The sequence below is a fragment of the Anabrus simplex genome, chromosome 5 (genome assembly GCF_040414725.1).
Source record: "Anabrus simplex isolate iqAnaSimp1 chromosome 5, ASM4041472v1, whole genome shotgun sequence".
Lineage (NCBI taxonomy): Eukaryota > Metazoa > Arthropoda > Insecta > Orthoptera > Tettigoniidae > Anabrus > Anabrus simplex.
The window spans coordinates 428,590,462-428,608,045 of NC_090269.1; the positions used below are offsets into that span (position 1 = coordinate 428,590,462).

General features: G+C 38.5%; 1 protein-coding gene across 11 annotated transcripts in view; it reads right to left on the minus strand.

The window, feature by feature from the left end:
* Positions 1-17,584, minus strand: part of l(1)G0196 (inositol hexakisphosphate and diphosphoinositol-pentakisphosphate kinase) — a 543,939-nt gene that overhangs the window by 74,302 nt on the left and 452,053 nt on the right. For all 11 annotated transcript variants that reach the window (XM_067147825.2, XM_067147823.2, XM_067147820.2 and 8 more), the window contains 3 exons: positions 7,255-7,440; positions 6,925-7,025; positions 6,683-6,840 (listed from right to left, as the gene is read on the minus strand). In XM_067147825.2, the coding sequence (XP_067003926.1) occupies positions 6,683-6,840; positions 6,925-7,025; positions 7,255-7,440 (445 nt within the window). The remainder of the gene's footprint in view (positions 1-6,682; positions 6,841-6,924; positions 7,026-7,254; positions 7,441-17,584) is intronic.

Genomic DNA, 17,584 nt, shown 5'->3' on the forward strand with positions numbered 1-17,584 from the left:
ACAACATCCCAGCACCGTGGGAGGTAAACCAACCCCAGCAATGAACGCTAAAATGACCCCTTCTGTAAGAGGTGGCAACGAATTTAGCACCATACTTCGTGTTCGGTTTACAGTATATGGGGATCATCAACCCCACAGGAAACACAACTTTGTCACTGGAGAATGAATTTTCCCACATAAAGTTCATCAATCCCATGGCACGAGTGGGGTGATCAGTTATTTTTTGGTCTTCTGTCAAATGGACTTTCCAGCATTGATGTAATTTTGGGGTCTCGCACCTCTAATTTGGTTATGTGCAGTCTTCCCTGAGGTTGCCAGGCTGGGGGGTTTCAAAATTGGGGCTCAGTAAAAGAAAATTGTTTTCACCCAGTGGGATATATTTTTCCAATGCAATGACCTATAGTTTTCATGGGCTTAAAAGTTTCCCTAAAAAACCTATTTTACCCTCCCCCACTCCAATCAAGATGGCACAGACAATCTGCCAAATGAGCTAGAAATTTAAAATTTGGTAAAATATAGCGGTTAGCCTGTAACTGATGGAAAAATTCCAAGATGTTCAAACCTTTAACTTTCTACCCCTCCAAAATACTGAAAAAAGTGCCTACCTTCGTTTTGAGGTATTTGGTGGCTAAACGGTAAGTTGTATCACAAAACACATAGCACATTCGCACCCAGTAGTATGAAGAGATCTACAGTTCTTGTCCTATAACTTTTATTACAAGATATTAGAATCATTCCGTATTGACGGTTTTCACTTTACAAAGGAAAAATTAAATGTATTCTCCTAATTCAATACATCATATAATTTTTCTTGCTAATGGCTTTACATCGCACCGACACAGATAGATCTTATGGCAACGATGGGATAGGAAAGGCCTAGGAGTTGGAAGGAAACGGCCATGGCTTTAAATAAGGTACAGGCTAGTGTAAAAATGGGAAACCACGGAAAACCATCTTCAAGTCTGCTGACAGTGTGATTCGAACCCACTGTCTTCCGGATGCAAGCTCACAGCCGCATGCCCCTAACCACACGGCCAACTCGCCTGGTACATCATATAATTTCATAATTAGATGGAGTAATCAAATTCAAACATGTTTCGACTCATTTGAGCCATTTTCAGTGAAATAGGGGGGGCTTAACCCTTTCCCGCCCGCATTTTCACTCCGCTTATCCCCAGGTTTCAACCTATTATTTAGCAAAAACTGAAACAGACCGTATTGTTTCAGAAAAAGTTAAATACAGTAAAAACTATTGGTCACAATGAATTCAAATTTTCAATAACATTAGAAAATATACCATCACATCCATTTGTCTGTTTATTGAGTCATAATGTGTTCCCCCCCCCCCCTCCTCGTGATACTCGACACAGAGACAGTCTGCATTTGTCACATTTCCATGTTGTCTGAATCCCTCAAAACCAATAATCACGTGATTTTGGAAGTGGAATGATGCCCATGTATATAAGATTGTATTTCATCTGGGCAAGGGTCTTCCCATTCTGGTTTTATCTTACCGGAATGCGACTGTTTGAAGGCTGCATTGTTATATGCGCAATAGGCTATGTCACTGAATAGTTTTTCTCCTCCTAACATACGCAAAAACAATCTCTTTCCCCTAATACTCTTTCCGAATTATGCGCAGGTTCATCATCATCCATTTAATAATTCGGAGTAACGAAACGTAATATTTGTGTTACCTGAATTGCCATGGCATCGCCATCAGGTCCGATTTATCGATATTTGTTTTCATTCATATCACTGTTATCACTAAAATTATCTTCGTTGATACATTATTCACTCATTAAACATTCACCTGCACCCCTACTCAAGGATTCTGTGTCACTTTTTTCGCCCATATTTAGCTCAGTTTCAATATACGCGATATTCAATCCCGCCATGTTTACGGACGAAACAGCTGACCCGCGCTCGCGGAAGTTCAAGACCGTTGCCTAGCCAACGTCAAGACAGATTATCTCTCGTCCTTTATTTCCTAAGACTTGTAAATTGCACTGTGTGTTCATAAATGCCTTATAAACACTTCTCTGATGAGAAAAATAAAAAACTATCGCACAGATCGCAGACGAATACAGATAATGCAGCCGGGCGCTTTCGGGCGCTAAGGACCGGAAGGCTAAATGAACAGTCGGGCGCTTTCGGGCCGGAAAGGGTTAAAGTAATTTACATAATACAAGCTAAAAATGTGCCAAAAAACATAATGAACATCTTCTCTATTTTTGCCGCGCCCTCCCGACCTTTTTAAAATAAGGCAAACAAACCAGCCAACATTGTGAAACAATAATCAAGAACGAGACCGCTAGATTGAGAAGATATAAAAGAATGCTGCTGCTCTAATGTTATAAATTTCATCTGTGTTTTTCCATCACTTGTCACATGCATTTCACCTGCACATTTCTCTCCTCTCAGGCTTGGTTTCTAAAACCTTTTCGCTCCCCTCCTAGCCATTCGTGGTGCTGGTGTTTCTACAAAGGCAGACTGTTGGCTTGAATTTCCGACAGCGATTTCATCCTATTTTGAATTGTTATAAAACTACAAATTTTTAGACGAAGAGGTCCACAACCTCACTACGTGCACTTATTGTTCGTTTCCATCTGCATCATTTGTTTTCATTTCTTTTCTTCTTAGGTTTAACACATTTTTTAGATTCAATTATGTTTGTATAAACCTTTTCTTTTCACTAAATTTTTTTTGTCGCAGTGGGTTGTTTATTGCTCTATCTGATGATGTAAATGCTGTATATAAGGCTCTAGAGGATGGGTATGCTTAGCCGCCATTTTGGTTCATACATGCGCAATGGGCCATGTGATCAAACTTTAGTTTCTCCTACGAACACTTGCTTCGTGACATTGAACGTATTGCTTTAATCACCGCGTGCAGGGACAGAACAGTGCTATATTTGAGGGGATATTTATTACATAATGGTGGGTTTTGTAGTAGTAGTAATGTGTCTACTGTGGGATACAGGTTGTTAAGATTCCCTTCTGGTCTGCATTATTCCTCCACTGCCTCTGTTACACCTTCTACTTCAACTGCTGACTTAAACCTGCATCCAGCTCCCACTGACATTACTACACCCCTTTAATTCAGTCACCTTGATCATTCAATATTCACTTCTGCCCCCAAAGTCCGGCAACAGGAGTTCAACATCCAAACACCACAATTACAATATTTGTCAAAACTAACTTCATATGACAAATAATTACCACAATTACAATATTTGTCAAAACTAACTTCATATGACAAATAATCTGTTTAACGTTTGTAGTAGTACAACAAATGCATTACTGCAAACCAAGATCTGTGGTAGGCCTATACGCAGACAGGTTTTTTAACTATGAGTGTTCTGACTCAGGCTCTGAAACATTCATATTTTTAAAAATTTAGGTGGTCTAAAGAAACCAAACTGTGAAGTTATGAAATTAATTTGTAACTGTGAGGTCTTCTATAGGGACTATAAGCATTATATAATGCAAAATGGTACAAATCTTGTAACGGAGAAAAATTTGAATGTTAAATGTACCAATATATGTTCTCCAACATGCTGTAATTTAAAAGGAAAAATTGTTAGTCACTTCTTCAAAATTCGATCCTATGCTGAGTTTAACAAGAATGTACAGAAACGAGGTAAAATGTATAGGACTGCTTCGGAAAAGATAAAAATGAAAACAAGGAATGGAATGTTACTGTTTCGTAAATACTGTAATAACAGGAGACAGTAAATTTGTAAAGTATTACTTAAATATCATATTTGTTTTAAAATGTGCTGCCTAAGCAAGTTAACCAATGTTGTAACCCTTTGAAGTTTAATAAGGCGAGTCATGTTGAGAAATAATCCTACTTTTCTCAAACCAGAGGAATCTCTGTAATTATAAGTTAAGAACTTCATTTTCCCGTATTGAACTGAGATTCACAATTAGAATTAAAGAAGGTTCGACCTATTCAATACAAAATGTGTTGTACAAGGTGTTCACAACATGTTATTTATTATTACTAGTACCGGTTTCGACGCTTGATGGCGTCATCATCAGCTAGAAATCACGAAGTGGGCAGGGTACATAACATAAAATTTGTATACATGTATACATGATACATGCATTGCAAAGTACAAATGATTGACTGTTTTTACATTAAGAGCTAGATGAATAATGAGTAAAATATGATGGCATAATATAACGCAGGAAAGATTGCAACAACTATCGAGGTATCACGTTGATTTGTATACCAGCGAAAGTATTCACTGGCATCTTGGAAAGGAGGGTGCGATCAGTGGTTGAGAGGAAGTTGGATGAAAACCAGCGTGGTTTCAGAGCACAAAGGGGCTGCCAGGATCATATTTTCAATATGTGCCAGGTAAATGAAAAATATTACGAGAAAAATAGACCGTTGTGTTTATGTTTCGTAGATATAGAGAAAGCATACGACAGGGTACCGAGGGAGAAGATGTTCGCCATACTGGGGAACTATGGAATTAAGGGTAGATTATTAAAATCAATCAAAGGCATTTATGTTGACAATTGGACTGCAGTGAGAATTGATGGTAGAATGAGTTCTTGGTTCAGGGTACTTACAGGGGTTAGACAAGGCTGTAATCTTTCACCTTTGCTATTCATAGTTTATATGGATCATCCGCTGAAAGGTATAAAGTGGCAGGGAGGGATTCAGTTAGATGGAAATGTAGTAAGCAGTCTGGCCTATACTGACGACTTGGTCTTAATGGCAGACTGCGCCGAAAGCCTGCAGTCTAATATCTTGGAACTTGAAAAGAGGTGCAATGAGTATGGTATGAAAATTAGCCTTTCGAAGATGAAATTGATGTCAGTAGGTGAGAAATTCCACAGAACTGAATGCCAGATTGGTGACACAAAGTTGGAACAGGTAGATAATTTTAAGTATTTAGACTGTGTGTTCTCCCAGGATGGTAATATAGTAAGGGAGATTGAATCAAGGTGCAGTAAAGCTAATGGAGTGAGCTCACAGTTGCGATCAGCAGTATTCTGTAAGAAGGAAGTCAGCTCCTGGACAAAACTATCTTTACATCGGTCGGTTTTTAGACCAACTTTGCTTTAAGAGAGAGAAAGCTGGGTGGACTCAGGATATCTTATTCATAAGTTAGAAGTAACAGACATGAAAGTTGCGAGAATGATTGCTGGTACATGCAGGTGGGAACAATGGCAGGAGGGTACTCTGAATGAGAAGATAAAGGCTAAGTTAGGAATGAACTTGATGGATGAAGCTGTACGCATAAACCGGCTTCGGTGGTGGGGTCATGTGAGGCGAATGAAGGAGGATAGGTTACCTAGGAGAATAATGGACTCTGTTATGGAGGGTAAGAAAAAGACGATTATGGTTTGACTCAGTTTCAAAAGATTTAAAGATAAGAAGTATAGAACTAAATGAGGCCACAGCACTAGTTACAAAGAGAGGATTGTGGCGATGTTCAGTAAATTCACAGAGGCTTGCAGACTGAACGCTGAAAGGCATAACGGTCTATAATGATAATATATATATGTATGCATGCTTTTTTTCCCCCCTGTTTCGGAACGAAGGCTAGTGCTGGCCAAGCTATCTGTGTAGTTGGTTTGCACAAGCCTTTTTAGTCACGTTCTGAAGTGTAACCAAGGCACTTAGGGACAATATAAGTGTTGACAAAATTGTCAACATCCTTTTCAATGAAGACTCAGGTGATGAACTAATTCCTGAAGTAAGTGAAAGTGACAGTGATGACAGTGAGGAAGATTCTCCTGGACACGTGACAGAAAGCACAGTACCTGAAGGTGTAACATTAGCTACCACACCTTCCAGAGATACTAGAGAACTTCTTTAAGGTACGTGCAAAATTTTGTTTCCATATCTTGTTTAGAGCTTATTATGAAAATAATTTGTTGTTGTTTGCTGCGCTGGTAACAGCTGGAATAGCTGGACCAGCTATTTAAATAGCCCACTCAGATGATGGGCGTGAAAGTGCTAATGAGCGGTTCAATGCTGCTACAGCAGAAGTTGTAACATATCTTGAATTTTTTTAAGTAGAGACAGAAACAGAGTTAATGGTGAAGCCTTTCCTAACTACCATCAGTTCTGTTCAATTCTCAAATCCACAAGTTTGCATTCTGATCTAGCAAGATATTAACTGAACAATTTCAAGGCGTTTCCAATTCTATGTTCATTTTTTTAATATAATTTGATCTTTAGGCAATCCTGGAGTTATTTCACTTTACATCTCTTCCGAGTTCTACTACTAACAATAAACATAAAATTCTTAATTTGTGTAATATTTCCCTTAGTTTCCACTTTTCAGTGACATTCTATTTCAACCAATAAGTTTCATATACCAGTTTCCAATAATGGCTACATCATTTCTCCTTAACGGAACCATTAAGAGAAACTGCAGAGAAAATACATGTATGAAACATTATCTTATTAACTGGTATTTCTAAGATGAGAACAGTATTAAACATTTGATCATGAAAATGAAATACTATTTAACACAATACACCATTAAGAGTTATTGTTGCCATGCCTACAACAGTACACCTAACTGCAAGGGAAAGACATTACAATCCAAAGCACTCCAAACTAGACTTCAGCTTTAAATGGGAAGAACATGTTAAATGACAAACCAAGAAACCATGCCACACAAATAATGCATCCCAAGTAAAAGAAATACCTCTGTCTGGATTCTCCTCACGTTGGTGATCAAAGCTGCGAGCCCTAGGTTCGCTATCTGGACTACGTGGAGTTGCACCCGTGTAGGACAGGCTGCGCTGCGACGGCTGAACAACAATCTCCAAAGGATCGTTACTGGGGCTCCGTCCTGGAGACACTCTACAAACACCAAACAAGTGCACTCACCCTCTTTTTCTTCCAAACAAAAGTAACTTAAATTTAAAACAGTGCATGAAGCAGTACCTGATTGGTATGGGTTCAGAGGCCTTCACTGATTGCCGATATGGATCTTCATCTTTCTTTTCTGAGAGGGGAGACTCACTAGCTGCAGTACACGGAGAGCCCTGGCAATGATAATACTACTTTACTGTATCTCAATAGAAAACTGCCTCAATGTTTCCAAGCCTGTAGGTATTAACGTAAGGATGAAGGGATGGAAGTTTTGAACCAAAGTAGACAAAACAGTAATTTCAAAGAAAGAAAGAAAGAAAGAAAGAAAGAAAGTATGTATGTATGTATGTATGTATGTATGTATGTATGTATGTATGTATGTATGTAAGTAAGTGTACTCACTGACTGAGAAGGAACATCTGCAGCTGGTGGGAAGATAGGGCTAGCAGACTGAGATGGAAAATAGTCAGCCTTGGAATGAGAAGAATTGGTCTCGTCATCCAACATGGGCACATCAGTCTCCTCTTCCTCGATTCGGGCCGAGCCCTTGTCGCTCTCGCTGGCACATGCTTCTTCCGCTGACTCTGTCTGAAATTTGAATTTGAGGAAATTCACATTAATTTCTGTTAATCAGCAAGCTTGGATGAACAAGACCACATGAAGAGTATACTGTATATGTTATTGGAGCAGACCATTCCTGTCTCATCTATAACTCCTGTAGGAAAAAATGGTCTGCACCCATCAAGAATGAGGGTATCAGACAATGGGAGGGACATGAATATGGGCCTTCATAAAGTCCCAATTTCTAGCTATGGCCTTCTACCATCCTACCCTTAAGTTCCGTAGTATTATGCCGTTCTCTCTCTTTTCCCCCTTCATTCGCCTTTTAACATGTCCAAATCAACTATGTCTGCTTTTCTCTATTTTATCACTTACTTTCTCCACTTTAATTTCTTCCTTTATTTTTTCATTCCTCACTTTGTTTCTTCTTGTTTGCTGCATCCAAAGGCTGGTTGGGTCCTCAAAAGTTCATCACGACATGCGGAACGTTGAATGTTCAGCGTCAGTTTTCTTGTCTTGAATTTTATGCAGATAAGATATACTATACTGAATACATAAAAAACATAGTTGAAATGTAGCCTTCATGATCAGTCCAATAACCTTAAATAAGAGGAAAACTTTGTTTCAACTTTATATCCTGTATCCACTAGTAATGACTCTCCCTGTTTTAATCCTTTTGGAACCAATAGTATGCTTTGATTCAGAGTAATATTACTGTTGGATTCAAAATTATATATACTCAAGCTATAAAAAACAAATAGGTGCACCAATCTCGACCATATTATAGCACCATTCTTTCTCTGCTTTACAGTGGTATAAAACTTTTTTGTCATGTTGTAATCAGAACAAAAAAGAATGTGTTTCTAGGCATTTTCTGGACAAACTGCAATTTTAAAACCACACAACATCAAAACGCACCATCTGAATGTGAGAAAAATGAAATTTAAGATAGCCTTAAGTATCCTAAACAAGATTTCAAACTTACATCAGTTTATCACTATACCTTAATAAGTAATGAAGTTTAATTTGTAATGGGTTTCTCAGTTCTGCAAAGTCAGACAAAGCTGTGGTTAACATCGTTATGAGCACTGCAATTACAGTTTTCATAATCAATATTTACAGAAAAACCAACACCCATCCACGGATTATTTTACCGATTATTACTTGACCAGGAAACTTAGCAGCTGCCAACAACAACATAATGGCTGTGTTGAGTGTGCAATGTTCCCACATTGCCGCACTGGATTTATTTTCATCTCATTTCCCCATTCAGGCCTAAATCATTTATGGAATTTGTCGAAAACACGTGAAACACAGACATTCTCAGTGATACCTGTTGTTCCCATTTGAGATCTCTGTTTTCAGAAGGAGTGATCATGATGATAAGTTGACAACATTCTCAAGAGAACTTTATTTTCAGGTCCACTTATTCAATACAATGTTGACTATTTGTACTAAATAGGTGGGCCTAGAAATAAAAGAACTTTTGAGAATTGTGTCAATATATAGCAATGCAATACAGAACAAAAATGAAATTCATTTGTTGCAATGATTGTAAGAGTGATGCTCCTTTTTTTTTTTTTTTTACCTCATGTTGAACTATGTTTGTTGGTAAAGAAGGAAGTATTATTATCACAATGGAATGAACTCTACCCATTTAGAGGAGTGGTTCAAGCTAAATCAGCTGATGTTATTGACCAGGCACGGTACCATGCAATGATAGATCCACCTACAAGGAACCCCAGTGTGCGGTGATGGAAAACGGAGATTATATCTTGCCTTACGGAAAGAAGTATTTCACCCCACTCTACGTTGAAAGGTAGGACCAACTTATAAAATCAGAGTTAAATGACCACATTTTGCAACAACTCAATGGAAGCTCAACATACTAACAAAACAAGTCTGTTCTAATGTGGAGTTGATTTGTCTGTCCATTGTTCACTGGGGCTTATGTTAACCAATTAGTGGTCCCCAGCAACTTAGGTTGCCATGCTATGTTTCATGTTCTGGTGATATATGAAAACAAGCGGCATCCCTGGATTTGATCTTACCAGTATCAATGTGGACTCCTACTACCTCAACATGGAGCTTCATTGTTGCTCCAGATCACACCGTGCCCCGAGTGATCTACTTTACACAGCTGACAGAACCTTGAACATGTACGTTATTTTCCCACACTCAGTAACTTTACTACTGTAACTTCAATAATAATAATAATAATAATAATAATAATAATAATAATAATAATAATAATAATAATAATAATAATAATAATAATAATAATAATAATAATAATAATGTTATTTGCTTTACGTCCCACTAACTACTTTTTAAGGTCTTCGGAGATGCCAAGGTGCCGGAATTTAGTCCCGCAGGAGTTCTTTTACATGCCAGTAAATCTACCGACACGGAGCTGTCGTATTTGAGCACCTTCAAATACCACCGGACTGAGCCAGGATCGAACCTGCCAAGTTGGGGTTAGAAGGCCAGCGCCTTAACCGTCTGAGCCATTCAGCCCGGCGCTGTAACTTCAAAATTCGTACTGGCTTAGAGGAAAGTTCCATAATCAAGCACTTATACAGAATACCTTGATGTACAGAAGCAGTTTTAAATTAGTGGCAACTAAAGTTGCTGAGCAGCACTTGGAATATCGCATGAGCACAATTAGTAGTACAGTATAGAAGCAACCCTATCAAGTAGCATTTCAGTACTGTTATTCTAGTGCGTGCACACACATGCCAAGGGAAATTATGAAAATGGGGAACTGCCATATACCATTGCGGTTTGCCCACACATGGAAAATCCAGGAGCTGACAGCGATGAGGATTCCGGTAAGTCAGATGCACAGGTGATGGGAGCTTCTGATCATAGTCTGAACTGTTGCACAATTACAACAATGACAATGGAGGAGGAGCCAGAACCGAGCACATCATCAGTTGGTGCCAGGATTCCTTGCTAACGTAAACGAGTCAGGCAACAGTTACAATCCTTGCCTAATTCTTTTAGTATTGCTGGACAAACCGCAGTCTATTAAACTTACTTTTGATGGAGACAATTACACCTCACTGGTAATCTAACGATACGTCCAAGATGCGCGCTGGTTGTCAGAGTCAGACAGTCGGCGCTGACTCTCTGACTCAGAGCGGCAGGTAGTGGTGGTGGTGAGTATTGTGTTAAGAGGAAGTACAACTAGGCAACCATCCTCTTTATAACGCTAATCAGAGAGAACAAATGGAAGGGATCCGACACTTTGAAAAATAAAGACATCGGCCATAGGAAGATACGGGCCACGAAGGGCGTTAAAATAAAAGACTTCCTAGGCCTCCATACGAAATACCGTTGGGGTTGGAAAAGAACAAGAGTTGACCAAGGGAGGTTGTATAAGATAGATGAAAGTAAGGAGCCTGGCACAAGTAAGTGGAAGCAATGCCAGGACTCAGTTGAGGGCCCCGTGGTTGCCAACCCACGCTCCAAAGTTCAGAGCCCCTGAGGCACTTTTAGTCGCCTCTTACGACAGGTAGGGGATACCGTGGGTGTTATTCTACCACCCCCACCCACAGGGGGAGAGCGGCAGGTGGGATGTGGCCATTATGAAAGCTGGTTGTCAGCGCAGACAGAGCTGCCACAAAAGAAAATATATGAGATACAAGTGATCAGTGTGGCATGGAACTAACAAGAGAACAGGCTGCAGCTCTATTGCTGCTAAGTGACAATGTTAAAACCAAGTTAAAACGAATGAGAAGTGATATATATCCAATTAATGAATTAAGATCTATTTACGGGGAGTACAAACACCTTTTTCCACAGTTACTTGCCGTAGAAAAGAGATTTTTCGAATATTTCAGAATCAGTTCGGATAGGTTTTATTTTATTTTGTTAAAAATAGAACACAGGCGATGTTCCTCTTGAAATGATCTTTAATTTGCTTATCCCATATCGGAGAATGAAGTTGAACTTTTGAAATCAAATCTTCGATATCCATCGTTAACAAAATGTCAAACACGCTCAACATGAAAATCAACAGCATGCGCGGCAGGTTGTCTGAAACCAGAATGAACTAATCATTCTGGTAAACACTTCAGTCAGACTACCAGTGCGCAGGCTTCCTGCGCGCAGGTGCATTATGGCCAGTCCTGCTTAGCAACAAAAGATATACTTATGCCGACTCGGCGCCGACTGTCTGACTCAGAAAACCAGTGTGCATCTTGGACGTACCCTAATCGATCATATAGTGAAAAAGACAAATAGGTATGCTACTCAGCATTTAGTGAATGATTTAGGATGTACAATAAACTAAATACTTTTCACAGGTTATCACACACTTCCATCCAAAAGACTTTACTGGAGAAAGAACCATACCTGCACATACCTCTAGTTACCAAAGCTATACAGTGCAAGTGCTTCGAAGAAATTTAAAAGGCACCTCTCTAGCCAACAATGTAGAATATACAGGAAAATATAGCGCATTCAGAGTTCCTCCAATTTTAAATATCTTAAATAATTCATACAAGAATGAATGCCCCAGCAGTACTATCAGCATTGATGAAACTATCCCACAATACTATATGAAGCATGGTTGTAAGAAATTTATTTGCAGCTGATAAGATACAAACTCTGTAAAACTGTGATTGTGATTATAAAAACCTATTGTTTCCTTATGATTTTGACTGTGTATGAGCTCCTCGCTAACTTAAGTTGTCAGTAAAAATGATTACTCACCTAGTATATTTCTTTAAAATTTCTATTCTTACTTCGTATTACAGCCATTATAAATGTGAAAACATAAATATTCTTAGCAATGTTACTCCTATTTAGGAGGATTAAGGGGAAGACAGCAACAGTTTCACCTTGTGAACACACAGCTATGTGTAATGAACAATCAGCTTCTTGACAGGAAGAAGCATGGAAATAAGAAAGATCTATGCAATGAAGGTATGCTCTAGGTAACTCCTGAATTGTGGAAAAACTGTACTCGGTGCGCTCAGCTGCGAGCGTGGCACACGGTGCTCTACAGGCAGCTGTATTCCCCACTTGGCACTCACACAATTTCCCTCTTAAATAATAAAATCGGTATAAAATCTATGGATATGTGTAGGTTTTCTACTGATTATGAAAACAACAATTGCAAAGTTCACAACATTGTTAACCACAGCTTTGTCTGACTTTGTAGAACTGAGAAATCCATACAAATTGAATTGAATCGGTCAGTGGAGAAAAGAACTAAGCCACATTTTCTCATTTTTTCAGAAGGAAAAATTGTTTTTCCACCAAAATACAACAATTGTATCCTCCTAATTTTGTTTACAGCAACTACCTTCTTGTTTTAATATAACAAACAGTTTTAAATATAGGCAACACATTTTTTTAAAAATGGACATAATTCCTTTCTCCACTAGCTGGCAGTTTTCAGGCAAGATTTCAATTTTTAAATACTACAAAAATATGTAAGTTACTGTTAGTTTCAATGTGAATCCCAGTATATAAGACGCAAAATAACACTAAGAGTTGCGTTTCAGAGATCGATATATTTTAAGACTTGTCATTGAAAGTGTCTTAGTAACTATTTTGGGCAAGAAGAAACAAAATAACACCTTAATTTAGCATATTAATAACACCGTACAAATGGCCATCAACAGGAAAGGAACAAACTCAAATCAAATTAGAATCAGTTTCTCACTAAAGTGCCTCGGAAGCTTTGAACCATGTACTCTACAGGCATCGGAAATAAGATTAACCCTTTCATCGAGTATTTATTTTTCACCTGTTAAGTAATTTCTTTTGGCAATTTTTCTTTCTTCAAGCGTGAACAATTTTTTTCACTATGGCAAAAATTAACGTGAAACATAAAATCTCTCTCTCTCATGCTATCAGTTCCGCTAGTTCACTCTGCCTGAATGTCTAAAATGTGACTGTCACTTGCTGCCACTACCTGGATCACTCAAATGACTGTCACCCTCAGCATCACTGTCTTCTGAATCTAACATCCTTCTGTGGGTGGGGGTGGTAGAATAACACACACGGTATCCCCTGCTGTCATAAGAGGTGACTAAAGGGGGCCCCAGAGGCTCTTAACTTGGGAGAGTTTTCCCATGGTTTCCCATTTTCACACCAGGCAAATGCCACGGCCACTTCCCACTCCTAGCCCTTTCCTATCCCATCGTTGCCATAAGACCTATCTGTGTCGGTGCGACTTGGAATGAAAAGTGATAGGTTAAGAAAGTGCCACTGGCGTGGTTTTGTTTAAGGTGGATTGCAGCTTGCCAGGAAGTGACCCACACACTACGATTTTGGAATCATTCGCCACAGCACATATTCATGAAACATGTGGTGTCGCAAAACTGCAATGGACTGCTGCCGACTCAAGAAAAACTGAGCGGCATCTTCATAGCCAGTACATCTGGCATTTTCTCTTCCGCTTTACTCGCCATACCGAAGCTCATCTTCTCCGCCAAGTAAACCATTGAGTAATGGTATTTCAGTAGTATTTCCTCTACTGAAGGACCTCAGCCCACCTAAAGAGCCTCATTTTCCCGAAGCCATTGGTCTCTAGATTGTACTCTTATTTATCCCTGATTCCAAGGCTGCCTGTTCCACTCTCCACCGTACTGAAGTCCACCTTTTCTGCTGCAGATGCCTTTGAGGTCTTCAGTCGTAACCTGGAGCTGGGACCCTAACCACACACCGGGTTAGTGTGCTCGGGGACTCACATAGGTAGGGGCATCACTCCCTGGGCAGATATGCCAACTTTCAAGAAAGGTAATTTGTAATGCAGCTGTTAGGGCATGGGGGGGGGGGTCATAGATTTTTTTTTCGTGATCTTACTAACTTACATATCATTGAAAGCTTGTAGTTCCTGTTTGGTACACGTAAACTGGTGACATGCTTTTTCTATCCGTATCGTGCATCCTCTGCACTAACACAGCATGTAACAGTTCAGGGTTCATATTAGCACGAAATTCAGTCTTGTTCTTCTTCATCATGTGCATCCGAAAACTCGCAGCTACACACACACACTACAAAACACGTGTGAATGAGAATTAGGAGGAACGCAGTAAACAGGGCCATTCTTTCGAGTACACCTCCCTAAATTTTTCAACTATTTTTGCAGTCTTACTAATAAAAAGTCCTTATACAGTTGTTTAACTCTTGTATAGTTATAGAGTGAATAAACCCTGTATTAGCGTTTTACATTTTTCTTACTAATAAATGAGGTATACGCATTGTATTACTATACAGCACGTATACACTCGTTCCAAGACGTAGGAATCTCTTCCTGCAGTTCACTGATGTATTTCGCACGTTCACCACCTTTATGATTGCTTCTACTGGTTATGTACGAGCAAAACTTTCCGGAAAGTCGCACAGTAGCACGGCATATCGAAAAGCAGTCGCAACACTGAGACAGCTGGAAATTGACTTATAATGATATCAACATTTCTTCAGCTTGCTTGTGTAATGAATGCCAAAAAAGAAATGGAAAAGCTTAAGAAAAGATCAAAAGCTCCTAACTGGGGTAGTACGGAAAACGTAAGCAATTGTAATTGAATCGGCGAGTTGAAAAGGGTACACATTCCAAAATCCTTACTTTTCAGGAGAAAGGAAAAACTGTTTTGTAGCTTAAAAGAAAGGTTTGATCAAGAAAGTTTATATTAGGCATTTATACATCATATTTATGCATATTTAACTACAAAGTATGGAAATCAAATTACATGTGGTTTTCAAGTTATGCCATTTTTTATCTCGAGGAATATGTCCCCTTTTATAGGTACTCAAATTTGAGAAAGATCTTTGTAGGGGCAGATAATGTATAATAAACTCTCAATATCAAAAGTCTATTAAGCAGTAACACATTATTACACAAAAATACGCTCAACCATAATTTCTTTTATACCGGTAGTTGTTCATTGGCATTCCGTCTCTTTAAATTGTTTTACTTTACGAAGATGTCTAGCCTCCATAACCTCTGAATGGTGTATGTCTTCTATGTTTAAAATGTCATGAAGATCATCAATGGTATCGTCCATTCTTTCAATGTGTGTTCAATGTTAAATGGATAAGTCGAATATTTCACCACGATTATATTACTGTAATCAGATGTAGATTACTGTAGACAATAAATACCACGAAAATAAACTGCTCACTCGTTTCTTTTTCCGCTACTCGCTGCTATACCACGCTTATACAAGGGTCCTGGTCTGTATAAGCAATTCAATGAATAACTGTAACAGATGTATACACCGGAGGCTTATACATGGTTTATTAGTAACAAATTTCACATAAACGGTGTATAAATCTTGTATAAAAGTTATACACCGTTTATTAGTTAGACGGTTGGTTTATTACCAGAGTCACTAGTCACGGTAGCGTAATCACACGTATTTTCCTGCACAAGAAATCGCTTCATTTTTTCAAACCTTTCGCTTTTCGTAACACACGATTAGCATATATCCTAGAAGAGCAATATATGTAAATTTGGCAACCAAAATCGTAATAGATACTTCAACAGTCACGCATACAGTACTCACAATTAAACGGAGTTTGTCACCACTTTACCACCAAAACAAAGACAAAAGAACTCGCATACTTGCATGGAAGTCTGATCATGTGACGGACAAAGACAACAACTCCGCAAGATATACCACTTCACAGGTGCCTATATTTCCGGTACTGGAAGCACACACTGCATTCGGCGCGTGAAAACTCGAAATAGGTATTCTTAAACGAGGGACAAGAAAGGGGTATAAATTATTACTGAGAAATCCGAAAATAATAGAATTCAAGCAGCCTTGTGTATCCTTTTGAACACTTTATACAACCTTACATTTTTAAAATCAACAAAAATTCGTAATTTGTGGTGTGTGATTCATAAAGGTGTAATTATGATGAGTAATTCGTAATTATTTTGATTGAATCGTAATAGTTGGCATCTCTGCCTGAGTACGGCTGCCTCCGAGGAGAGTCCCTACCCGCTACCTAGATGTCAAAAGGATTTATCCCACATGGAACAACACAATTTTTCTAACCTATTTACTGATGATGAGCTCTTAGGAGCTTTGAAACTAGTGAAGAATACGAAAGCACCAGGTTTTGACAATATACACACAGAGTTCCTGACACACTGGGTGAGAATGTATGGAAATGGATGTGTCAAGTTCTTCTCCTTCAACAGGAAAGCTTTCAAATGGACCATGACTGTAGCTACCCCAAAAACAGGCAAATCTGAGGTTCATCCAGGAAGCTATAGGCCCATTGCATTATCGAGAGTCTGCCATAAATTTTTGGAGTGTCTCGTATATAAGAAGACAGGTCCTGAGATTTTTTAGCATCCCTCCTGCTGAACAAACAGATTTTAGACCTCATCAAAGTTGTGAAGACCAAGTTTTCACCCCGATGACACACATCAAAACAGGCTTTCAGAAATGATTGAAGAGCACAGAAAAGTTTAAATTGTAAACAGTGGTCTCCCTCAAGGATCTCCACTGTTCTTTAATGACGACATTGCATATATATTAAGTTGTGAAATCTTTACATGAAATGTTCCACCTTTACAATACACTAAATCGTCTTTATTGATGAGACTACATTAAAATATAATAATGAGACATGTTTCGTCCCGCTTTCGAGACATCTTCAGTCACAACCAGAAACCATTAAAAATATGGTAAGGATATGACAAAACCATTAGATAAAAAGTCTATGCATCTTGTTGCAGCGCAAAGTATTGGCATCTTGTCTATAAAATACTCGTAATATATTGGATGAGTCTTAAAACTGACACAAACATGAATATGATGTAAATCACAACGTCCAAATGTTACACAGGTTAATATATCACTGTGTCCGTGGACTGCACAGACTAAATGCAAAATGAGTGGCTTTATAAACTGAATTAATCACGTTGATAACATAACATTGTAAAAATATTGCACATGCTATTGACTGTATACATAGACTGTGCAAGTTAATGCCACAATTAAATTAGCTTCATGCAATGAATCAAAGTTTGCAATTGTGCTAACTTGTGCAATTCAACAAAAGTCCACCTTTCTTTGACTTTATTGTGTCCTTACTATATTTTTTATGTTTTTTTTTGTTTGTGACTGAAGATGTCTTGAAAGCGGGACGAAACATATCTCATTAATGTATTTTAATCTAGTATAAATAAAGATGA